At 36.5% G+C, this 26,663-nt stretch overlaps 1 protein-coding gene and 1 long non-coding RNA gene across 5 annotated transcripts in view; one reads left to right on the top strand and one right to left on the bottom strand.

Annotated features, from left to right (window-relative positions):
* Positions 1–26,663, bottom strand: part of SEC24B (SEC24 homolog B, COPII coat complex component) — a 101,141-nt gene that overhangs the window by 14,744 nt on the left and 59,734 nt on the right. For 2 of the 4 annotated variants that reach the window (XM_058721689.1, XM_058721687.1), the window contains 10 exons: positions 23,890–24,116; positions 16,209–16,390; positions 13,323–13,425; positions 10,623–10,749; positions 9,810–9,919; positions 7,580–7,692; positions 4,102–4,220; positions 3,418–3,473; positions 2,971–3,177; positions 49–172 (listed from right to left, as the gene is read on the bottom strand). In XM_058721689.1, coding sequence (XP_058577672.1) covers positions 49–172; positions 2,971–3,177; positions 3,418–3,473; positions 4,102–4,220; positions 7,580–7,692; positions 9,810–9,919; positions 10,623–10,749; positions 13,323–13,425; positions 16,209–16,390; positions 23,890–24,116 — 1,368 coding nt within the window. Of the gene's footprint in view, positions 1–48; positions 173–2,970; positions 3,178–3,417; positions 3,474–4,101; positions 4,221–7,579; positions 7,693–9,809; positions 9,920–10,622; positions 10,750–13,322; positions 13,426–16,208; positions 16,394–23,889; positions 24,117–26,663 lie in introns of all 4 variants that reach the window. The other 2 variants (XM_058721688.1, XM_058721686.1) reach the window with 1 other exon arrangement.
* On the top strand, positions 171–25,369 carry LOC131507208 (uncharacterized). The gene is made up of 3 exons (XR_009259390.1): positions 171–278; positions 24,938–25,008; positions 25,131–25,369. It is a non-coding gene; the product is annotated as an uncharacterized LOC131507208 (long non-coding RNA).

Below are 26,663 nucleotides of genomic sequence, written 5' to 3' on the forward strand. Positions count from 1 at the left end.
ATATGCTAAAAATGTTTATGTAAACAGATGAACATGGAATCTCCTTACCTAGAGAAGCAAGATCAGAATACTGTGAACTTAAGAGGAACAGATCCACTGCAGTCTGCTGCCCTGAGCAATCTAAAGCCAGTTTCTTATAAAAATCCGTTGCAGGGCCAAGATGCTGTACAACCTAAGTCAACAGGCCATAAAGAAAGAGCTGGAAGCCTTGTGCTATGCACACATTTCTACATCTCTTACAGTAATGAAGATGATACTTTGTCCTCCTATCAAACTAAGTAAGTTTTTGAAACATCTAGGTAGTTGGCGTAGATCCTACAAGACTAATTGTTAACATTTATAAAGCACTAATAAAGGACTGTTCGAGAGGTTTTAAATACATTAAAGTTACCTACATTTTACAGGTGAGGAAACTGAGGCAAACAATGATTAAGTAACAACCAATTACACGTTTACTGAGTGGCGGACGCTGGAATATAAAACTGAGAAGTCTGGCTCTGGCTCAGAGTGAGTGCTGTTAACCATTACTATGTACTGTTAACATGACAATGTGACGGAATCAAAGACTGATGAAGGTTTTTCCTAGTGGCATGAGGACACTTGAGCTGAAAAGGTGGCACTGGTGAAGAGTTAAAAATGCAAGAGTCAGACTCCAATTCTTAACTCCTATGCTACACTGCATAACAAAATATTTCAATCCTCTTAATTATAATGTATGATTACTATATTAGAGTTTACTCAGATATGAAGAAATATGTATATCAGAACAGGTATTTAAGCTTCTGAGTCCCAGGAAATAAAGAGTATTTCTAAAAGTTAAATGAGATAAATAAAACAAAACTGCACTGGAGACTTCAGTAACACATAACACCTTCCTCTGTTCAAAACCCCTCAGTATTCTATGATGGATTGCAATAGATCAATGAACTGAATGCTAGCTGTACTTGATGAGTTTAAAAAATACACTTGCCCTAATTTATTTTAAAATTAGATTTTTTTCTGAAAAACAACTTAAAAAATGCAGTTTCTGGGATGCCTGGGGGGGGGGGGGGGGCTCAGTTGGTTAAGTGCCCAACTCTTGATCTCAGAATTGTGAGTTCAAAACTTGCTTTGGTCTCCACATTGGGCATGAAGCCTACTTAAAACAAAAACAAAAAACCTTCCTAATAATACAGTTTCTATAATAAGTAAAATATGGCACTATTTTTCTCTAGCAAATTGATGAAGAATAAAAAAACAGTAAAAATAATGGCTAGAAGATTTGAGAGTCCTTAAGGATGTAGTTGATTAAAAAAAAAAAAAAGAAAGAAAAGAAAAGAAAAACCCCAAGCAACTAAAACACTTTAATAACTTAAGTTTGACCCAATAATTTCGCTTCTAGGAATTTTTCCTAAGGAAAAACTAAATATGTGGCTAAATGTTTATGGCATTACTAAAACTGTTTAGTTCAGACTCACAATTAGTTGTAACAGTATTCCCTTGAGGCCACATAAAACTTATACACAGCACAAAAATGATTATTCTAGCTCATTTATTATTTGAAACAAGGGATTAAAATATTCTGACGAAATCTTCATGTAAAACCCAAGTAATATTCAGTCTCATAGTTTTTGTTTTTCTTTAATAGAGAAAATACTGGAGACAACTGTTCAGTAGCTAGGAGGCAACTAATTAAATGGAGTACTTTCATATTTACTAAAAGATATTCTTTATTTTTGAAAGTGTATTTATGTTTTTTAGTAATCTTTACCTTCAAAGTGGGGCTTGAACTCACGACCCTGAGATCAAGAGTTGCATGTTCTTCTGACTGAGCCAGCCAGGTGCCTCTAAAAAATATTTTTTAAAGATAATTTTCAGGGGCACCTGGGTGGCTCAGTTGTAAGCTTCTGACTTCAGCTCAGGTCATTATCTCAAGGTTCGTGAGTTTGAGCCCCGTGTCGGGCTCTGTGCTGACAGCTCAGAGCCTGGAGCCTGCTTTGGATTCTGTGTCCCCCTCTCTTTCCGCACCACTCTTGCTTGTGCTCTCTCTCTCTCTCAAAAATAAATAACATTTAAAAAAAATTAAGACAATTTTCGGGACCTCAGAAAATGCTCACAATGTACTCCTCAATGAAAAAAAGTCAGTTAAAACATATACTATATACGTATGATGCCTGATTATGCATATTTGTATGTGTTTATATAAACATTATTATCTTTTTTTTTTTTTTTTTAAAGATTTTAAGTAATCCCTACACCCAACATGGGACTCAAACTCAAGACCCCAAGATCAGGAGTTACATGTTCTTCAACCAAGCCAGTGAGGCACCCCTAAATGCTATTATCTTGATAGTAAAGATTATTGATGGTTTATTCTTGTTATACAATGGTTTGTATTATCTTTATAATTAAAATGTTTATGGGAGCGCCTGGGTGGCTCAGTCGGTTAAGTGTCCGACTTCAGCCTAGGTCACGATCTCGCCATTCCTGAGTTCGAACCCCCGCATCGGGCTCTGTGCTGATAGCTCAGAGCCTGGAGCCTGTTTCAGATTCTGTTTCTCCCGCTCTCTCTCTGCCCCTTCCCCACTGACACTCTGTCTCTCTCAAAATAAACATTAAAAAAATTTTTTTAAATGTTTATTAGTATGAACATGTTAAATTGTAATATCTCAGATTTAGTATTATCAGTTGTATAAGAGAAAAGAGAACTGCAGCCAGAAAATCAAGTCACACCTTCACCATTAGTTACTTAACCTTTGGCAAATTTAATCTATTTTCCTCATCTGTAAAATGAAAGGATTAGAGTAAGTTATTTTTAAATTTCTATGACTTGCAAAGAAAGTAATACAAAGAACGCAAAATGATACATTTTCTCCCCAGATTTTTACTATCAATGAAGTAAAAAAGCAGAATAACGAACAAATAATTACACGGGCTATGGAGGTACAAAACAAAATCTTAAACATGACAGAGAAACCAAATCTAAAATACCTTTGTGCTTGATCTCTGATTAGGATCTTCTCTGGACTGCAGAAGTCCTGCACCCAAGGAAGGTAACTGTGTCTGAAATACAGACACACGGCCACCTGTTGGAGACATTAATTTAAAGGCAGCCTGAAGCGCAGGACCAAGGGCACTGTGTGTTTCTCTTGTATTGGTGAACATATTTGGTAATGCATTCAATAAGTCTTTTATAAGCTGGGAAAACAAAGATTAAAAGTTGAATTACTCAGAGGGCAAGGCAATTTTCTTCTTTAAAACATTCTGGAGTATAATATATACCACTGTATCTTAGGGGATATAAACTGAGGGGTCAGTAAGTATGCTACCTACATTGTCTATGCAATATTAATATACTAAGTAAACAAATGTTAAAGATTTTAGTAAACAGTTAAAATAACAAATATTTTCATACTTTAAGAGAAAAGTCAATCTCACCTCTTTACTTTCATACAGATTCACAAGTAAGCTATCCGGTGTAGGTAGAAAAACATCTAAAGGGAAAACATATATTTTAATCAATAGATAAATCAAGTCAAAAGAATATCATAAATTTAAAAATCTTAGTTTTTAACAGGCCGTATATATAATGGGAACCATGATACTGCTTTATTAAATATATATTACACATATGTGTGTGCACACATAAGTACACACACAGACATAGAAAACTTAGAATGAAATATGTTCCAGAAAACAAACTATATCTATCTAGAGAGAGAGAAGAGAGGAAAGAGAGGAGAGAGAAGAGAGAAGACAGAGAGGGAGAGGGAGAGGGAGAAGGACAGAGAGAGAGAGAGAGAGAGAGAGAGAGAGAGAGAGAGAGAAAGCATGAATTGGGGAGTGGGGCAGAGGGAGAGAGAAAGAATCTAAACAGGCTCCATGCTCAGCACAAAGCCTGATATGGGGCTGGATCCCACAACCCTGGAATCATGACCTGAGCCAAAATCAAGAGATGGACACTCAACCAACTGAGCCACCCAGGCACCTCGCTGGCAAACTGTTTTTAAAGTATCAAAGTGCACCAAATTATCCTTACAGCCCTATGACAGGATGTACTGTCAAATACAGTAGCCTCAATTCCAAAATCTATAGTCACAAAGACTTCTATTCACTGCTTACCATCTATATCAGACACAATCAACATTTGAGGTTGTGATAATCCTTCTTGTAAATTGTAGAAATGAATAGTGCTATCGAAGGTCATGAACCCTATTCTTGTTCGTGAATCTCCAGGAAGCCTAAGGATAAAAATGATAATTTTAAATTCAAAGTGTTTAGTAACATATTTTATTAAAAAAAAAAAATGAAATAGTAAACAAAGTCTAAGAATAATTACACATGCTTTTTCATAGAGGAAAGTTATTCCTCTCTAAACCAACATACATCAGAAAAGAACAAAGATGAAACATCCCATTTTCAGATGAAACCAACATGTTTAGAGCTAATACTCAAGAAAACTGAACCATGTTCAAATAATAAACCAAAACTAAAAATGAAATGATTAAAAATATCAAAGATTTCTTACTAACTTTCCTCTAGCACACACTCCTTTAACTAAACATTTACTCATATTTTCAGTTCCAATGCTACAAAAAGAGTGTATGTAGCTCAAACTGTTTAAGGGCAGATGATAAATGAGTACTTTCCAAGAAAAGACAATGTAATTAATGTAAACCAGATTTTATTTTTTTAATTCTATTTATTTATTTATTTATTTATTTATTTATTTATTTTTGTATTTATTTAGTTTTGAGAAACAGTGAGACAAAGCGTGAGCGGGGGAGGGGCAGAGACAGGAGGAGACACAGAATCTGAAGCAGGCTCCAGGCTCTGAGAAAGCGGTCAGCACAGAGCCTGATGCGGGGCTTGAACCCATGAACTGTGAGATCATGACCTGAGCTGAAGTCGGACGCTCAACCAACTGAGCCACCCAAGGGCCCCTGTAAATCAGATTTTAATGTGGAAATTTTTAAATAAAAATCACATTTAAGAACATCAAGACATTTTATCTATTATCAGTCCTTTAAAAGTTTTCTGCAATGGGGCGCCTGGGTGGCGCAGTCGGTTAAGCGTCCGACTTCAGCCAGGTCACGATCTCACGGTCCGTGAGTTCGAGCCCCGCGTCAGGCTCTGGGCTGATGGCTCGGAGCCTGGAGCCTGTTTCCGATTCTGTGTCTCCCTCTCTCTCTGCCCCTCTCCCGTTCATGCTCTGTCTCTCTCTGTCCCAAAAATAAATAAAAAAACGTTGAAAAAAAAATTAAAAAAAAAAAAAAGTTTTCTGCAAGAACTCAGTATTCAAGAGTCAATGCCATGGCAAAAAAAAGAATAAATGACCATTTCTTTGCCCATCAGGTTCTCCTTATTGATAAAATGGATGCTTCATCTTACAAAAATATTTTTTAAGTACCACTATGTTAAATGCTGTTATATAATTTATTATTTTAGCAATGCTTTTAAAATATTTTTGAATATCACAGGATGCCAAAACAGTGTACATCAAAAACAAGAAACATTATTACTGTTATGCATGATTGATCAGGCCAGTCAGATAGTCTGCAAAGTCAAAGAAAATTTCAGAAAACAATGCACCAAGTTATGTGGGTGTTTAGCTTACCAATACTGGTCAAGATTTATGATGTTTCTACAGATGATTCTTTACTCCTATGAAATTTCTAAGGTCATGGAGTGTTAGGGCTGTTTGTTACCGATTAGAATGGAGACTCCCTATCTACTCTACTCCAAGCTCAAAATTCAGAGTTGAGATGCAATTGCTCCATATCAAATGGCTTTTTCTCCAAGTTATATCCATAGCCCTTTCCAAAAACATATTATCTTCTTTTTTTACTTTCCTATTTTCTGCTTAATAATTAAAAAAAAAAGGGGCGCCTGGGTGGCGCAGTCGGTTGAGCGTCCGACTTCAGCCAGGTCACGATCTCGCGGTCCGTGAGTTCGAGCCCCGCGTCAGGCTCTGGGCTGATGGCTCGGAGCCTGGAGCCTGTTTCCGATTCTGTGTCTCCCTCTCTCTCTGCCCCTCCCCCGTTCATGCTCAGTCTCTCTCTGTCCCAAAAATAAATAAAAAAAAAAAAAAAAAACGTTGAAAAAAAAAAATTTAAAAAAAAAAAAAAAATATGTGTGTGTGTGTATATATATATATTTGTATGTTATGTTTTATTTTATTTATTTATTTATTTATTTATTTTTTAAATTTTTTTTCAACGTTTTTAATTTATTTTTGGGACAGAGAGAGACAGGGCATGAACGGGGGAGGGGCAGAGAGAGAGGCAGACATAGAATCGGAAACAGGCTCCAGGCTCCGAGCCATCAGCCCAGAGCCTGACGCGGGGCTCGAACTCACGGACCGCGAGATAGTGACCTGGCTGAAGTCGGACGCTTAACCGACTGCGCCACCCAGGCGCCCCTGTATGTTATGTTTTAAATAATTTGCCATTCCCAATTTTATCCTTTTGGTTTGGCATGGTCTATTTAACTCACAAATAGTCATGCACTGGACAGGCTCCTGTTTCTAGGGTCATATCCTCATACTTTTTCAGCAAGCTGACTCTTCAGCTTTAAAACTATTTCTTTGCAGTCTTCCATTGCTACTCACTGCTGAAACTACACCCGAATTAATAAGTACTTGTGCCTAAAAACAGGGCAAATGCTTCAATCAAGGATGAAATTATGAAAACTCTAAGTTACTAAAAGAAACTAAAAGCAAATCATTTAAAGTTTCTGGGTATTTTTATCTCAACGTTATCCACTAGTCATAGGCTCAGATCAGTGGTATGTAGACTATGGTAACAGAGCAAGGATTCTCAGACTTAAATGGAAGGTGGGAGAGAACCTTCAGAAATCACCAGGAGTACTTCTGACGAAGTATTTATATATAACTACCCCTACTCCTCTACACATGGCAAGAACCATTCCAGGTGTGAGCCACTCTTACTAATAACCTTAAGTCATATAGCCTGTAGGTTTGGGGAGTAAAAAAAGAAATGCACAAACTACTTTGTTTTCCAGAGATTTGGAAGGTCCATTTTTGAAGCTAGTTGAGGGTCTCCTTCATGACCAATACTAGGCAGGATTTAGAGTCAATATCCTATACCCTGTTTCTAATTGCACGATATAGCTCATTTCTAATGTGTCAAAATGAAGAGCTCAGTTTCTGGCTTCCTGAAATATTCAGCACAAAATCAATTCCTTCTTCCCTTTTATCTGGCTCATTTTCTCATTAGGACATTTGAAACTCATGAAAAACTCCTTGCTCAGGCAAAAATTACAGCTAGATTTCTCTCATCTGGATCCTTGATATCCTGGTCAGTGTTCAGATCTGTCAAGTTAGAGGAACAGTTAGATGAGATCTAAATTCCTTAGCAAGTATTAAACATTTACAATTTTATGATTTGGACACCAAGCCATAAATCATAATAATTGAAGTAGCAGGATCCTTGGTCTGAGGTGGACAAGAAGTACTGTGCAGTGATAGATAAATGAAGTCAAACTGTAATAAAAACGAACCCCATAAATTGCTAATAAACTTCACATTTATATATATTTGTACACACACAAACACATTATGAGTAAAAACATTTCTTACTTGTCTAGATTTTCTAACAATGACTGGCACAAAATTGTCAAATATCCAGCTTCCACTGCATTATGAGATACATCTAAAACAAATAAGTAAACTGCAGGTTGAGGAGGACGAAGCTGAAAGGAATAAAAATAATGTAATTTATTTAGTAGGCACAGTTTATTCTTTTCATACCACTGTTACCACTGGCTATTTACTGATGACACAGAAAAATACACACATAGGATCGATATTTTATAAGATCTAATGTGCTAAAGAAAATGACATTCCTTTAACTTTTTTCTTATAAAGTTGGTTATGGATTAAGCATAATAAGGTAGTTGTTACACAGTAATAGTTAAATAAGCTAAAGGTCTTCCTGATAGAGTGCTGACTGAGCTATCTTTCAAAGAAAAATTAAGCTTATTTACTACTTAATGCGAACCTCTATATCCCTTCCCTACTCCAAAAAACATTGTTTTTTATATTTAGTTTTTAGAATCTTACAACTGATAGTAGTAGCCATTAGTACTAGTTGCTGGGTCACCTGGTGGTGGCTAAATCACAAGTATTAAGTGCTAAGTGTAAAGAAAGTGCTTGTGATGGTATTCTAAGTATGTTCAGTCATTATCTGGTAGAGATATATACTGAAGTATTTATAGGTTAAATGATATGATGCTGGGATCAGCATTTAGTAAACTCCAGGGTGGGTGAGGGGAGGGAACACTGGGGTGCACTGGGTTTAGATGAAATGTATTTAGCAAAATGTTGCTAACTGTTGAAGCTTGGTGATAGGTAAATAATGGCTCACTATACTATTATTTCTTTTTTGTAGTAGGCTTGAAAAATTACTGCTATAGAAAGTTAAAAGGATATATAACATCTTTTTTTTTTTTCTTAATATGCCAACCAAAGATCATATGGCAAAAATTAGAGATTAACTTCTTGCTTCACCACTTCAATTAGATTGAGATCCTAAGGAGCCATAACAGAGTTGGGAATGTAAGTTATAAAGAAGGCAAGAAGTTCAGAGTAAAAGTGCCCAAAAGTAAAAGTTAATATATGGAAACAGACAAGGAAATAGTAGTTAAGTGGGGAGATACTAAACTGGACACAAAGGACCATAAAAATCACAAAAATAAAGAGAGAGATGGGTTGAACAGCAGGAATTTAATACACATTAACTGTCCCTGTTCACCTTTCCCCACTAGCAACACCTTACATTTTTGTAGGCGACAAAGATTAGTAATGAGGATACTGAAGAAATGTAGGTTATTATAAATGCATTTAAAATGAATAGATATGATAAAGAGGAGAACTTTGGCTAAGAATTCATTTTTGTAAATAGAAAAGAAGAATGAGATCTTAAAGGACTAGTATAATTAAAGAACAAGTAGAATTTTGTGATGAACTGGAGACAGAAAAATTAAAGTGAGGTCGATATCCATTTATCTTGATATCTGTGCTGGGTGAACCAGTAAGATGGTGATATCTTTAGGAGCCGGAAAACTGCAGTTTTTGGCAAAAACATGAGTTTTTCTGTTTGAAGGTCTTAAATATTAAATGGCAAAAGGATATTTATATTCATTCCATGACAGTAATCAAATCAAAATGACAACAAATTATAAATGTAAGTGCTTATCACAAAACATTACTAATGTTTCTTAGTGACATAACTGCATTCTTTTAGGACATCAAGTAACCTTTATGAAAAGTTTTCTATTTGTTAAGTATAAACTTTCAGTATTATTGTAAAAAATTAATACTGGGGACAATACAAAATTTTGCAAGAATTTACCTCACAGAAAATTATAAATGACCAATACAGTTATATCCTATGGCTAATTTTTTTTATTTTTTATTTTTTAATATATGAAATTTACTGTCAAATTGGTTTCCATACAACACCCAGTGCTCATCCCAAAAGGTGCCCTCCTCAATACCCATCACCCACCCTGCCCTCCCTCCCACCCCCCATCAACCCTCAGTTTGTTCTCAGTTTTTAACAGTCTCTTATGCTTTGGCTCTCTCCCACTCTAACTTTTTTTTTTTTTTTTTTTCCTTCCCCTCCCCCATGGGTTTCTGTTACGTTTCTCAGGATCCACATAAGAGTGAAACCATATGGTATCTGTCTTTCTCTGTATGGCTTATTTCACTTAGCATCACACTCTCCAGTTCCATCCACGTTGCTACAAAAGGCCATATTTCGTTTTTTCTCATTGACCTATGGCTAATTTTTACACTGAGTAGTTACCATGTAATCTGAAGAAGCAATGAATTCCACAGTTGAATTCTGAACTTCTGGTCGTTTATGAGGCTCTCCATAAGATCGAGTTAGGGGGTTATACATAAATTCTTCAGGAACTAGGTAACAAACAGAAATCCAGTACAAAGTTAGTAGTATGTTTTGTAACTAAACACGCATGTACACACCAAGAAATAAACACCTTTGTCAATATCTGTATCAAGTTTCAACAGTTCTGTGAACATCTAATGGTAAAAACACTCCTTAAAAAATAACATCAAGATAAAATAAACACATAGTGAAATCAAGTGAGGAAACCAGGACACGGGCAACCTTGTTTCCCAGGCTTGTGTCCTATTTATTATATCACATGACATGAAAAGAAATCAGACAGAAACACAAATTTGAAAGCAATTATACTACAAGGACCTAAAAAATGATTAAAGGGAAACCAGACAGACACGCTGGTAGGCACGTGTCTACACATACTGGTAAAAACGTATGCTTGCTTAAATGGACCAATTATATTTGGTAATGTGGAAACCGAAGATAATCTTAACTTGGCAGGATCAAGCACAGTTAGTCTACATAACCTTCACTGCTTGTTCTGTGAATATTTTTTTTACTTGGCCTCACTGTCACTCTGCTTATTATCAATCATCCCCGGGCCAGCCAAGATGAAGTGTCCCTAGCCTACATTTTCTCCATTAAAAGGGGCCTGAAAGTTTTTGAAGCAATGAGGAAAGAGACCAGATAATGACAAAATTGTCAAAATGTTAAAAATAATATTAAACACACTTATTTTAAGAATCTGAAACTCACCATCATTAACTCTATAGCACAAATTGCATTTCCATCTACGTTGATCAATGAAGGATACAAAAGGGTTGATATATGTTCGACACGACCGGCACCTCACGATGGTGTTTGATGTTATCACTGGTAATTGCTAGGAAGTAAAATAAAGACGCTGTAGCAGAAAAATCACCACAGGGGAAAACGGAACGCATACTGCTCTGCTCCACATACACTGCTCACCAGCCAGCCACACAGTCCTGATGGGAACCGAGACCACAAAAACACAAACACGATGTGCTTTTAAAAAAAAAAAAATACAGGGGCGCCTGGGTGGCTCAGTCGGTTAAGTGGCCGACTTCGGCTCAGGTCATGATCTCACGGCCTGTGAGTTCGAGCCCCGCGTCGGGCTCTGTGCTGACAGCTCAGAGCCTGGAGCCTGTTTCAGATTCTGTGTCTCCCTCTCTCTGACCCTCCCCTGTTCATGCTCTGTCTCTCCCTGTCTCAAAAATAAATAAAATGTTAAAAAAAAAAAATTAAAAAAAAAATACACGAGAGGCACCTGGGTGGCTCAGTTGGTTAAGAGTCCAACTTCGGCTCAGGTCGTGATCTCATGGTTTGTGAGTTCAAGCCCTGCATTGGGTTCCGTGCAGACAGCTCAGAGCCTGGAGGCTGCTTCTGTCTCCCTCACTTTCTGCCCTCCCCTGCTTGTGCTCTCCCTCTCTCTCTCTCAAAAATAAACATTAACAACAACAACAAAAAATACATGAACAAAATGTGTGTGTGTGTGTGTGTGTGTGTGACAGTTTTAGATAATCAAAGGCAGAAGTTCTACCTAGTTTTGAACGAGTTATTTTTTAAGAGAATGAGAATGTTTCGGTGCTAAACTTATCAAAAAAGAGACCACTGAAATGCTGGTAATTTTAGTGATCTTTTTAAAAGTGTTGAGGGGGCAAAGATTATAAATTATGATATATAAAAATAAACTTATAAGGGCACCTGGGTAGCTCACTGGGTTAAGTGTCCAACTTTAGCTCAGGTCATGATCTCATGGTTTGTGAGTTTGAACCCTACATCGGGCTCTGTGCTGACACTGTGGAGCCTACTTGGGATTCTCTCTCCCTCTCTCTCTGCCCCTCCCTCACTTGCCCTTTCTCCCCCCTCCCCCTCAAAATAAATACATAAACTTAAAAGTCAGCATGAAAAATATTCAAAAATAAACTTATAAATCTCTTTCGGACTCCTTTAAAAAAAAGGGAAAAGGGAAGAAAGGGCTTGGGAAGGGAACTTTATATTTAATTTAAGAACTTTAGAAAATATGAAAAAACACTAAAACCCCAAATATTATTCAATTAATTGAATCCCTGATAACATTTTAGTATATTTCCTTCTCGCTTTTTTCCAATCTATACATAAATATTTATATCTTTGTATTTAATTTCTTTAACATATACAGTTTTTATTACACAAGTAATGACAAAACACTTCATGAAAAAATCGGGAAGCACAATTAACTGAAAATGAGAAAACAAAGAATTACCCAGGATTCTACAGCCCAGAGGAAACCACTGTTGCCAATTTAGTGTATACACTTCCAAAAAATATCATATATGGCATCTGTGTTTAGACAAAAATTCTCACTTATGTATATAGGAAATTAACTATCTTGGTTTAGAGATAATGGCTGAAATAGTATTATAGGTGATGATACAGTATTTACTGAATGAGTAAATTCAAGGTATTTATTGCATATGATAATTGTTTTATTTTCTATTCACTCTGTTCCTTTCTATACATCCTAGTATGAAAGTTAGTTCCATAAGAAACCTTACTGACCTTTACAACCTCAGCATCTGGCACAATAGGTAGTTAATAAACACATTTTTTTTTTGATAAATGAGGGCAAAAGAAACTCAGCAGCAGTAAGGATAGAAAACCACAGCAGTAAAAAAAATGTGAGGGGGAAATAGAACTTACAAAGTATAAATAAAATATATCTGGATAAACTTTATGAAGTTTAGAATTTTAGTTTAAAGACAACATATTTGCATAAAATAGCAGAAGTATATGTAAAAATCCAGCAAGCTCGGCATTAAACCAACAGACTGTGGAAACATAAACAAGTAATGTTTTAATTCAATAGACTTGAAGCATTTGGACGTATTATTACAAAGGTTATTTGTTCACTACAGTTAGGAACATCATATAGTTTTCCTCCCTAACTGGACATTACTGTTGGTACAACCTTTATGTTTAATAGAGCTCCCAAAGGTTATCTGCGATGGTCTTTCCAATTTCCAAAAGTACTAGACTTTCAAAATCCAGCTCAGACCTCATCAGTCACAGAAAACCTCTGCTACTGCACCTAGAGAAAATCACTCCCCATCCTGTACTCAGTGCCTAAATACCTCACAGAATTTGGTTAGTTACATATTGGTTACCCTATACCATCGTTTATTTGTTTTTACATCTTTGTCCCCTGTTACATATAAATTTCTTAGGAGCAAAGTCAATGACTTAGTTATCTCTGTATTTATCGGTGCTTAGAGCCTGTCACAGAGCAGGGACTTTAAAAAACAATGTCTGCTGAGTTGAATTTGACAAAAATGATTATTTGTAACTTAAAAAATAAGATGAAAAACAATCTCCCAGAAAATATACAATCCAAACACCCTGCACACAAACATACATCAGTATCCACAAATATTTTGAAATATGTCACTCTACCGTCAGGTCTCTGAAAGGGTGTAACAGCAATCCTAAAGGAAGCTTAGCTTTATTCAGTAAAGCCTGGGTCTGTGGAATATTTGTCAAAGTACACCGAAATGAACTGCAAAAAACAGAGACAACACGGACTATATTAGCTATCAGAGAAAAAAATATACTCAAGTAGACAGTTGTAGATAATTAACATTCAAGGGTACAGATGAAAATTATCTGAGAATGTTCTAGAACTAGAACTAGAAAGATACGTGTCACTCTAAGCAGACATATTTGCAATATATGTCAAAAGACCTAAATCAAGGACTCAACATTTTCCTGGTGGAAACGTTTAACACATCTGGGAAAAAACATTATGACTAAGAACAGGAATCGGAGGGAGTAGAAAACACAAGTTAACAGGTATACCCCCGCATCTTTAATAATGCTGTTTCTGCTTTCCTGCTCATTTTCCACCTGTTGAAACTCTCTTACTACGAGACTCCTCAAAATTATCGCTTCTTCTGAAACCACCCTTCCTTCTGCTAACAAGTCAGAAGAAATGACATCTTCCTGTGCTTTGAGATCAGTTTATGCTTCTATGTATTACTCTGCCTTGCCTTAGGGTTGTGTGCCTTGTCTGTCTTTTCCCCTTGAGATCAGAGATCATTATTCCTCTAGCACTATTCCTCTCTTAGACAAAGTGCTTATAGCTCATTAAGTTATAAGTCAAGGTCAGTAGACACAGAATCAATAAAGGAGCAATCAAAGAGATAAGAAGCAAGAAGTACGGGACACCAGAAAAGAAATTTTAAGAAGAGCAGTTGACAGTATGTAGAGATATCCAGATACGTACAGACTTCAGGCTGGTGGTGTTCCATGAACGCACTAAGGTGGTCCCTGCTTCAGGACTTCTGTGTTTACTGTTCATACAGCTTGGCACACTTGGTTTGTTCTCATACTTCATTCAGATCTCTACTCAAATGTTAACTCCTTGAGAAAAACCTATCCCGACTCCTCAATTAAAAACAGCCAACCTCTACCCTTACTACTCTCTACCTCATAGTAATATTCTGACATTACGTTACACGCATGATCCCTAACTTAGGAAGGTTAACTTACGATTTTTTGACTGTTCATAGTATGTCTTCCCTAATAGCATAAAGGTTGCATATTGATTAGGAACTCTGCTTACTGCTTCATTCCTAGCACCTAAAACCAGTGCCTGGCCCTTAATTTAGAAGGCATTTGATAAATATTTATTGAATAAATGATTTATCGTTTTATGTAGGCACAATTATTATTCCTGTTTTACAGCTGACAACACTGAAAGTTTGAGAAGTTAAGAAATTTGCACAGTCTTGGGGCACCTGAGTGGCTCAGTTGGTTAAGCATCCAACTTTGGCTCAGGTCATGATCTCACGGTTCGTGAATTTGAGCCCCGCGTCGGGCTCACTGCTGTCAGTGCAGAGCCCACTTCAGATCCTCTGTCCCCCTCTCTCTTTGCCCCTCCCCCACTTGCCCCCTCTCAAAAATGAGTATTAAAAAAAAATGTGCAGAGCCTTACAGCTACTTATCAGTGGAACCATGGTAAGAACCTGTGTCTGTCCAGCTCTAAAGTCTACACTCCTAATTACTCTGCATTGCTATTTTGATAACAGAGAGATTTTCACAGAAAACACACACACCATCCCCTGAACCTGTGGAATCTCTTCATACATATACATAGACCACATTCACCTACTTAGGGGATGCCTAATCTTCTATAATACAAGGCCAAAATCCACATACTTACGACCTGATAGCAACTTATATTCACAGGAATAGGCAGCTGTTTTTATCCTAGAATCAGTGATTATACATTTTTATGACAGTGATCTTGATGCTGCCTTAGGCACCGATGGGGGATTGGTGGCAGTGGGTAGGAGAAGAGGGGGAATCTTCGGAGCGGCTCTATTTTCTGTTTCCTGTATTGGAATTCTCTACAAAATTCTGGTTGAAAAAAAGAGAAGCTTACGGTTTTTTAAAAAAGGTAGAACATCACTGCCTTAATAAAGGAAAATGCTGGCTGTAAAAAAGAACACTAATTCTAATGCAAGGAAGAAGACAACATTTTTCTGTGAATCAGAGTTCACTTTATGAAGGAGAGATTTTAGGAGCAGAAAGATGTTTTCTAAAAAGCATCTAGGTTTTATCCTAGATAAATATCCTATTCTTAGGAGGAAGAAGTACTGAAAGCAAACAAGAACAGAACTCGTAGTTTTGAAGGTACTGTAATGTGAGTGACAGAGCTCACCTACCCAGAGGATACACCAGGGCTTGGTGGCCACCAGATGCAAACTGTCAGTGAAACTTCTCCATGAGGTGAGGAAAACTCAAAAAAGGAAATCTTAAGCCTGGGGATAATGGTCTTTGCATTCTATGCTGAGTAGGCAAGGAAAACTCAGAGATAAACCATTTACCTAAACCTGTTCTTGGGATCATATATGTGAAGTCTGCATCCTTTTCAAGCAAAGATTGAAGGGTATACATTTTTAAAGATTCCACCTTATTTTAAGAGACATCAGAAGTTACTCCTGGTGAAAAGTAAGGAAAAAGAAATTTAAGAAAAATATAGTTAAATCTGGGTTCCTGAAACCCTTCACTCAAATAGAAAAAAAATTCCCTCACATTAGGTGACAGGGAATAGGACTGAATGGAGACAGAGATGGAGGCATGAACAGGACCTAAACTGAATTTTACCTAAACTGAACAGGACCTAGAACTTCTATACAAACTAAAATACAAAAGTCTGGATTAACAAAACTTCCAGTCAAGGAATTAATATCCTATCACTTTTACTAGTTTTGAAACTCAAACAACATTTCTGACAAAGTGTATTACTTACTAAAGATCATAAAAATAAATACTTACTCTGGGCTACAGTTTAATTTTTTGAGGTCTAAATTCAAGTTAGGTACAGGAGCCCAAACAGGAGTCATGGGTAAAATATTCCTCTCCTGGGTGAGGTTTACAGGTCTCAGACTTTCTGGTTGTGGAGAACTTTGAAGACTCAGTCCTCCCAGACTGGAGGACAGCTGGTTCATACCAGGATACTGCTAAAAACACAATTCAAAACAAAACAAACAAAACAACAATAAAATCAAATTGAATACAATGTATTCTATTACAGGATTTTAACATTCAGAGTAAATGAGAAAATATAAGAATTTAATAAACATAAACAAAGGGGAGGCGGTGTGCCTGGGTGGCTCAGTTGGTTAAGCGTCTCACTCCTGATTTTCGCCCAGGTCATGATCTCATGGGTTCATGAGTTTGAGCCCTGTGTCAGGTTCTGTGCTGACATCGTGGAAGCTGCTTAGGATTCTCTCTCTCCCTTTCTCTGCCCCTCCCCTGTTCCTGCTTCTCTCTCTCCCTTTCTCTGCCCCTCCCCTGTTCCTGCTTCTCTCTCCCTCTCTCTCTCTCTCTCTCTCTCTCTCTCTCTCTCTCTCTCTCAAAATAAACATTAAAAAATATTAAGCCTGGCTTGGTAACAGAATGATTTAAAAGGGTAGCTCAATTTAAAGCATTCTTGAAAAAAACCTCAAAACAAAATACTGAAAAAACAGTATTAGTATTAGTACAGTTACTGTACTAATTACTAGTTACAGTTACTGTAACTAACAGTTAGTACAGTAACAGTATTAGTACAGTTAAACCTCATAACAAAATTTTCAGCAACAATGTTTTCAACATTAAAAATCTGGTTTCTGTGAATACAGAAAGGCATAATGAATACATACATGCTTACGTTTGCAAGGTTTTTCAATGATCAATTTTTGGAATAATGAGTTGATGCCATAAAAATGTACAATGCTGTTTTGCTTTGCTGATTTTTTCTGTTACCTTTGTTATATTTAGTATTATTATGAATGCATGGCTTTCTATCAACTCCAAGTGACTGAATTACAGTTATTATTTATTTTAATGCTCAAACTACCCAATTTTTTGCCAGTGGAAAAAAGATAGATTATTTAATACATGATAGTGAACTCAGAGCTAACTATAGAGGTGGGGAGGGGGATGAGATTTATTGTTTACAGTATGAGCCAAAATAAAACCTTAAATAGATTAAAGATGCAAAATTGAAACAACCAAAGAACTAATACAATTTATAGCTGGAATATTTCCTAACCTGAAGGCTGAAAAGATCTTCTAAAGGACACAAACAAAAGTTAAAACAAAAATCACAATAGGACTATTTAAAATTTAGACATTCCTTCAATGTCAAAAAAACCCCACTAAAATTAAATACAAATGTCGAGCTAGAAGGAAAAATTACAATGTGTATTAGACAAAAGGTTATTATACTTATTATAGATAGCTTTCACAAACCAGAAGACCTAAATAATGGTGAAATAATATGAACTGGAATTTCAGTAAAGAAACATAAATAACTAATAGTTATAAAAAAATCTTTGCTTATAAAAAATAATTCTTGGTGGACTTTGTAATACAGAAGAATGGGCAGTCATATACACTTTTACTGCCTACTGGATATCTACACTTAAATGTCTATCAGGCATTTTAACTTAACATGGCCAACTCGATTCTCACTCCTAGACCTGCTGTCTCTCTTCATCATCAAAGTAAAAGCACCACCCTATACCCAGTTGCTCTGCCAAAAACCTAAGTTATCCTTGCTGTCTTCCTTTCTTTCACTTATCATAATCAGTTCATCAATAAGTCAACTTTTATCCATCCACTATTCATTACCTCTACTGATACCACCTTAGAACAAAGCATAGTCCTACATTTCTGTGATTGTGGCAAAGCTTCCATTTGTCTCTGTTTCCATTTTTGTCTTTTCAAATACTTCCATCCATAATCTGTTCTTCACACAGTAGCCAAAATGATTCTCTAAGTAACGTAAATCGGATATCACTTCATTACAAAAAATCTCCACTGTCTCCCCTCTGTACTTGGGATAAAATCCAAGCTTCCGATGATAGTCCTTCCCTAGCTCTCTGATCTTATTCCTATTGCTAACTGAGTTCCAGCCATACTGAGACTTTATTCTTGAGACACACCACAGTTGCTCCTGCCTTAAGTCTTTGCATGTATGCTTCCTCAGCCTGAAATGCTCTACCCCCAGATTTTTCCATGCCTGGTTTTTGTCATTAAAATGATATTTCAAACAGAATTTCTACAGTGAGGGATTTCCTGACTATCTATCCTATATCCCCAACCCTAGCAATTTCTTCAACTTGTCTTACTTCACAGCACTTGTGACTATTTGAAATTATCTCATTAATTTATTGATTTACTTATTTACTGTCCCAGGGAACCTACCCCTCCCAACAAATTTCTGACAGCAAGAACTTTGTTTTGTTTACTTAGCTCCTCTTGTATCCTCAGTGCCTAAAGTAGTGCTGTCACACAGTAGGAACTCAGTAAGTTTTTATTGAATGCATAAGTGGAAATTTTAAAGTCTTATAAAATTAGGTGCTTTGATTCAGTAATTCCACCTGAAGAAATTTCATCTAAGAAAACGAGACAGATGCATTAAGGTGTGTGCGCATATAAAAGTTGACTTTAACAATTATGCCCAACAATAGCAAATTGGTTGATTATAAAACACTATGCAGCTACCAGAGGAAGGATATATAGAAAGGTTTTGTCTTTTGCTATGAAAAGAACAAAAAGTTTCTAAAACAATATCCCTACTTATCAACTTCTTTTGTTTGTTTAAAAAAGCCATTAGATGTCCAGTTTCTTTACTAGCTTTTCCCCCAAAATGCATAGCAAGAAACTTGGAAGGACAGACTCCAAGCGTTGCTGTTTACATCTTGATAGTGGGAATATTGTTCGGTATTTATTTTCCTCTTTGTGCTTATCTGCACTTTTCTACATTTGATCATGTCTTTTTTTTTCAGGGGGGAGGTTAAAAAAAAAAAGTGCTAAATACATTATTTCCATTAGCCAAGATATGGAAACAGTCCAAGTGTCCATGGATGCTAAGTGAAATAAGTCATTCAGAGAAAGACAAATACCATATGACTTCACTCATATGTGGAATTTAAGAAACAAAACAAATGAGCAAAGGGGGAAAAATACGAGAGAAAGGCAAACCAAAAAACAGATTCTTAACTATAGAGAACAAACTGATGGTTATTAGAGGGGATGGGGTGAGGGGGATGCATGAAATAGGTGATGGGGATTGAGGAGTGCACTTGTGATTAAAACAGAAACTTAAAAAAAATAAAATAAAAAAAGCTTTTGACTAAAAAAAAAAGCACTATATAACATTACATCTGGTTTTTCATATATTCATTAAAATACTTATCTAATTCTTATTTTCATTTTCAAACATATTTCAGGGCTGAAAAACAAATTTTAATTTTTTTTTCTTCCTCAAAGGCCAACTACTGAGGTTTCCCATTTCTTAATAAGGGTCATCTCAAATTAATAAATGCAAAAAAAAAAACCCTTAAAAATTTAGAACCCTACCACTGGCTAATACTAAGTACAACATTTAATGGCATTTCAATTTCATTATAGAGGGTTGCTTAAAGCTAAAGTAAGATATTCTTATCCTGGGGCGCCTGGGTGGCTCAGTGGGTTAAGCATCCGACTTCGGCTCAGGTCATGATCTCGCGGTCCGTGGGTTCGAGCCCCGCGTCGGGCTCTGTGCTGACAGCTCAGAGCCTGGAGCCTGTTTCAGATTCTGTGTCCCCCTCTTTCTCTGACCCTCCCCTGTTCATGCTCTCTCTTTGTCTCAAAAATAAATAAATGCTAAAAAAAAAAAAAAAAAAAAAAAAAAAAAGATATTCTTATCCTAAGTAGGACTTTAATTTTTTTTTTTTTTTTTTTTTTTTTACCGTTTATTCATCTTTTTGAAAGACAGAGAGTGAGAGGGGGAGGGGCAGAGAGAGGGAGATACAGAATCCGAAGCAAGCTCCAGGCTCTGAATTGACCGCACAGAGCCCGACGCAGGGCTTGAACTCACAAACTGTGAGATCATAACTTGAGCCAAAGTCGGACGCTTAACCGACTGAGCCACCCAGGCGCCCCCTAAATAGGACTTTAAAAATAAATGGCTTCTTTTAAAATTAGCTTGATAATGTTAATCTTAGATTAAAATGTATAATCTTTTTTTAGCAGATAGGTAAGAATTTAAATGTACGTCCTAACTGTGCATTTAAATCATTACTGTTCATTGGCCCAGAAACACTGGGTCCGAAAACCTATTTTAAATTCACATTAAACAAAATTAAATTACTGCCTTGTATTCTTCCTTAGATTCATATATCAAATCTGACTTTGGTTTTCTGCACAAGTCCCTACCAGTTAAAGAGAGAAAAAAAAATGCTTAATTCTGAACTGCAAAGACTTGTATTCTCAGGACTAAGCCTGGTCTTAGATGATTTCGCTTATCTGAGTCTCAATTTCTTCACTTAAATAATGAAAGGAAGGTAATTACTACAAAAAAGTCAAAATTCCAAGTGTTCACAAGAATGTGCAGTAACTGGAACTCTCATAAACTGCTAATGGGAGGTATAAATTGGAACATCTGCTTTGGAAAACTGTTTGGCATTAACTGTTGAACGTTTGGGTACTCCATGACCCAGCAATTTCACTCCTAGATACATACATTTGTGTAAAAGACCTGAATGGAAATATTCACAACAGCACTATTCATGATAGCCCCAAACTGGAAATTTACCCTGATGCCCATCAACAATAGAACAAATACATAAACAAGTATATTCACAAAACAGAGTGCTGTACAACAAGAACAATGAGAATGCACAATGAAAACAAGCACACAGAAAGCAAAATGTTGAGCCAAAGACTCACAGCAAGAGTATACACAGTTATGATACTACTCATATTAAGAACAAAGGAGGCAAAACTAATGTGTAGTATTAGAAGTCAAGACAGTTGCCAACTCTAGTTCGAGGGTTAGTGACTAGAAAAGGCATGAGAAAGGACTCTGGCTGTTGGTTACGTGTGTTCAATTTGTTGAAATGTATCAAACTGTATGATGTTGATTTATATACCTGAACATAAATGTAATATAGATTACAGTTCAATAAAAAGTTTTAAAAAATTAAAGGTAGGAATGAATGATTTCTAACAGTATAAAGTCTAAAGCTTTGGCTTTGTGATGCTCATTTCCCCCATGATTTAATAATCCAAGTTACTTTTTATTTTTTATTTAAAATGTTTATTTATTTTTGAGAGAGAGCGTGTGCGTGCATGTGGAGAGGGGCAGAGACGGAGAGAGAGACAGAATCTCAAGCAGGCTCCGTGCTGTCAGTGCAGAGCCTGACGCAGAGCTTGACACAGGGACCCCACAAACTGTGAGATCATGACCTGAGCTGAAATCAAGTCGGATGCCCAACCTGAGCCACCCAAGTTACTTTTTAGTCTGCCTCTGTCCCCTTCATTCAAACTCCTGTGATCCTTGCACTGGAACTAGAGTATAAAAAGGACTGGGGTCACAGAATAGAATGAAGTTATTTTTAAAAATCTAGTATAATAAATATTAATTTTCACTTTTATTCCAAGGACAATCTCTTAACTTCCAAAATAACCTCCTAAATAAAATGGGAAAAGAATACTGTCCATTCTCTATGTCAAGGGTCAGCAAACTTTTTCTGTAGAGAGTCAGGTAGTAAATATTTAAAAACTTTAAGAGATGCGTATCTCTTTTGCAACTATTCAACTCTACCACTGTGGTGCAAAATTGTCATAGATAATACATAAAAGAATGATTGTGGCTCTATTCCAATAAAGTTTATTTGCAGAAATGGGCAGGAGGCCAGATTTGGTCAAAGAACCTTTTCCTTTGTCACTGTGGAATACCACTACAATTTTTTTTTCTGTGCCTAAAACTTCCTCTAAGAACCAGATCCCTTCTTTGAACTTGGTTTTCGTCTCATTAAAATGTAGAAACACATTATATATTATGACCCCCAAAAGCAATCTGTCTAAAGCACAAGAGTCAGAAAATAATGATTTAAAAAGTGTTTCATATGACATTAGAGTCATAAAGAAACTCTAACAGAACAGAAGGCAGAAAAATGTGTACCAACTAACCACATTTCTTTAGTGCCTCTCCCAGTATCTTTATTCCTTTTGTGCCTTAATGCTAAGATTAAATTCCAGAAACATGATTGTCCTATTTCCTCTATTTTTTTAAATTTTGGTTTTTGAGAGAGAGAGAGAGAGAGAGAGAGAGAGAGAGAGAGAGAGGCGGGCAGGGGGACAAGGGAGGGGGAGGGGGAGGAGGTGGAGGGAGGGAGGGAGGGAGGGAATCTTAGGCAGGCTCCATGCTCAGCAAGGAGCCAATACGCAGGGCTTGGTCCCGTGACCCTGGGATCATGGCCCGAGCTGAAATCAAGAGTTGGATGCTCAACCAACAGAGCCACCCAGGTGCCCCTCCCTCTAATTTTTATTCTTAGTGGACCATAAGATGAAATTTCTCTAAGATTAGTCTACTAGCAGTTTTTTCACTATAAGTAGAATGCTTTTGCCATTTCAGTTGTTACCTTATATTTTACTTTCTTAATAAATATAAATGTAAGATACTTACTATTCTGTATTATTAAATTGATATGGCATTTAAGAGGTGTCTCCAAAAAAAGGTCGTATCAGAATGGGTCACAGCAGTACTTAATAATAAACATAACTATTGATTAGCATTTATGTATATGGAGGCTGTCACCAGTTATGTGTCATGTTATGAAGATTTTTTTTTTAATGTTTATTTTTGATAGAGAGGGAGCATGAGCAGGGGAGGGGCAGAGAGAGAGGGAGACACACAATCCAAATCCAAAGCCGGCTTCAGGCTCTGAGATATCAGCACAGAGCCCTTTGTGAGGCTTGAACCCACAAATCGCAAGATCATGACCTGAACTAAGTAGAACACTTAATCAACTGAGACACCCAGGCAGCCCAAGATTTCTTTAATCTAAGAATTGGAACCAAACTTCCAAATCACATTTATACCATGTCATTTTCTTTTTTTTTTTTTTTTTGGAGGAAAAAGCCAGCTTGGTAATACAGAATTTTAAAAACTTAACACTTACTTTATTATAAAATCATTACCAGCACATTGCAAGACTCTAAAAAATGGAAGTACCACGAGGGCCAGAAAAATCATAGCTAATATCCTGATCCAGATATAATCTCTTTAAAAATCTGGTATTTATATTTCCTTTTATCTCTATCTATGTACACACAAACATAAACACACAAACAAAACTAGAACCAAATTCTATGTATATTTGATCTAGGCTTATCAGTATTTGCACCTATTATCCATCTGAATCACCAGGTATTTGTTAGAATTGGTAAGTTTCATGATTTTAGAAATGCAATGTCTTTTTTTAAAATGTTTGTTTATTTTGAGAGAGAGAGAGAGAGAGAGAGAGAGAGAGAGAGAAAGAGAATCCGAAGCAGGCTCTGAGCTGTCAGTGCAAAACCCAACGTGAAACTCAATCCCATGAACTGTGAGATCATGACCTGAGCTGAAATCAGGACTCAGATGCTTAACTGACTCAGCCAACCATGCACCCCAGAAATGCAATGTCAAGTTTATACATACTTGAGCATACTGCTGGAATCCAGAATACACTGGGCTACTGGGAGGTACTACTCCAGAATTAAGTGGTGCTGTAGCATTCTGATAACCAGGCTGAAGAGTTGGATAGCCATACCCAAATGGCTTAGCCATTTTTGAAGGCTGAGGAGCAGTAGGAGCTGAAGCTGGAGCAGGGTCAGGTTCAGGAGCAGGATCAGGAGCAGGACTGCTTGCTGATGAAGAAAGCATATCTAACAGAGGGAAAAACATTATGTTAGCACTGCAAATCAGGATTCTATAAAGACTTGGCTCCTGGGCAAGCTATAATCTTTGGCATTTCCCTTTTTTAAACTTAAAAAAAATTTTTTTTTAATGTTTTTATTTATTTTTGAGAGAGAGAGAGAGACAGAGCGTGAGTGGGGGAGGGGCAGAGAGAGAGAGCGGGAGACACAGAATCTGAAGCAGGCTCCAGGCTCTGAGCTGTCAGCACAGAGCCTGATGCGGGGCTTGAACTTGTGAACTGCGAGATCATGACTGGAGCCAAAGTCGGATGCTTAACTGAATGAGCCATCCAGGCACCCACCCAACCCCTGCCTTTTTAAACTTTTTATTTTGAGAAATTGCAAATATCCACAGAAATAGAACAGAATTATGAACCCTATACCTCTTCACTCAGCTTTAATAGCTGCCAGTGGTTTGCTAATCTTATTTCATGTGTTCTCATCCTGGTTTTTTTTTTTTTTTTTTTTTTTGCATTCATTAGAAAAGTGGTTTTTTTAAAAAAAAATTTTTTTTTTAACGTTTATTTTTGAGACAGAGAGAGACAGAGCATGAACGGGGGAGGGTCAGAGAGAGAGGGAGACACAGAATCTGAAACAGGCTCCAGGCTCTGAGCCGTCGGCACAGAGCCCGACGCAGGGCTCGAACCCACGGACCACGAGATCATGACCTGAGCCGAAGTCGGACGCTTAACCGACTGAGCCACCCAGACGCCCCAGAAAAGTGTTTTTTAAATTAGTTTCAAGTATACAATATAGTGTTTACACCCTATCTTTTTTTTTTTTTTTTACAGAAGTATTCGGAAGAAAACCCCGTATTTCCTATCATTTCACTGACAAATACTTCAGTTGGTATTTCTAACAGGTATGACCTTCATATTTATACAAATATAAAATATACTATATATCATATAAAATATATAAATGTACTATACTATAAATGAATACATTATGATACAATCATTTTTACTTTTATTCTCTCAGCAGGAATTGGGGCTAAGAAGCAGAAAAAAGAACAAAGCAATAAAACGGGTATCAACCACTCTTTTATTTGACCCTGCCATTATTTAAAAAGTCCATGGAAAGGGTAGATATTTCCATAATCCCTTAGAAGTCTGTATTATTTGCAGAAGCAAACTGTACAAGTATGAAAGACAATGTACAGAATAGTGTCCAGCTCCTAAAACAATGTTTGGTATATAATAGATGCCAAATAAAATTTAGTGAATAAATGTTCTTCTATTTAAATTCAAAACAAAAACTAAAATTTGAGTCACACTGAGAAAAAACTGCAGAAAATTTAATCATCAAAGACAAAAATAACAAGAAACCCTAAAAATTACTCTACTACACATACCATTATTAACATGCTGCTATACGGTTAGTCTTATTTTAAAGTAAAATCTATATAGTATACATGAATTTTACTCTATTTTTTCCTATAAAAATTACATTCTTCACCAGCAACCAGACTCTGCAAAAAATATGCTCTTAAAATCATGTGATTTAATAATATTTTTTCTTTGAAGATTCTTGAAGACTCTTATCTTTCTACTGACAATATCTCTTGGCTCGCATTTTGAAGATATGTTCCTAGATATTCTTCTATCATCTTGTGCTAATGAGGCAAGGGCTGGCTTACTGACTTTCTGGTAACCTCCCAGATTTCTTAATAGAACAAGAGCATTTATGTAGTGTCCTGTCCTGCTTATCCTTCCTCACAGGGAATGTAAGTAGAACGGTCTCTTAACATGGTAACAGTCATCAGCCTAAGAAATTAAAAACTGGATTCCTAAACATGGAGGTCTAAGACTTCTCCTCTTCTTTAGGAAAGGGAGGAGTTAAAACTACATATTTCTATAGTACTAAGATCTATCCTAGTATCTGACATATAGTATTTTCAATACATTTTCTTACAAATGTTCACATCTTTAATTTTGGTGCAGTATAAACAGCTAGAAAACTTGCCCAAGTTCACCCACTTAGTGTCAAAGCACAGTTCATAATAAGATTAAGACTGGTTAATAAAAGGGGTGCCTGGGTGGCTCAGTCAGTGGCTCAGCCAGTCCTGAGTGGCTCAGAGATCAGGTCATGATCTCATGGTTTGTAGGATCAAGCCGTGAGTCAAGCTCTGTGCTGACAGTACAGAGCCTGCTTGGGATTCTGTCTCACCTTTCTCTCTGCCTCTCCCCGCATTTGCACGCGCTCTCTCTCGCTCTCTCTCTCAAAATAAACATTAAAATTAAAAAAAAAAAAATTGTTGCAGAAATGAATATAGACGGACAAAGCAAAGTCAAACTCCAAGGCCATGACCTTTTATTAAACCACATTTGGCATTTCATAATCAGGTTAATTTTTTTAGGTTAATTTGAAGCTTATGAAATATATAGTTACTCATCTTAAAAATTTTTTTAAATAGAAAGTTAAAAAAAATTCCAGTATAGTTAACATACAGCGTTAAACATATATTAAACATATATTAGTATATGTTTATACTATACTATATGTATATGTATATGT

The sequence above is a fragment of the Neofelis nebulosa genome, chromosome 3 (genome assembly GCF_028018385.1).
Source record: "Neofelis nebulosa isolate mNeoNeb1 chromosome 3, mNeoNeb1.pri, whole genome shotgun sequence".
Classification (NCBI taxonomy): Eukaryota; Metazoa; Chordata; class Mammalia; order Carnivora; family Felidae; genus Neofelis; species Neofelis nebulosa.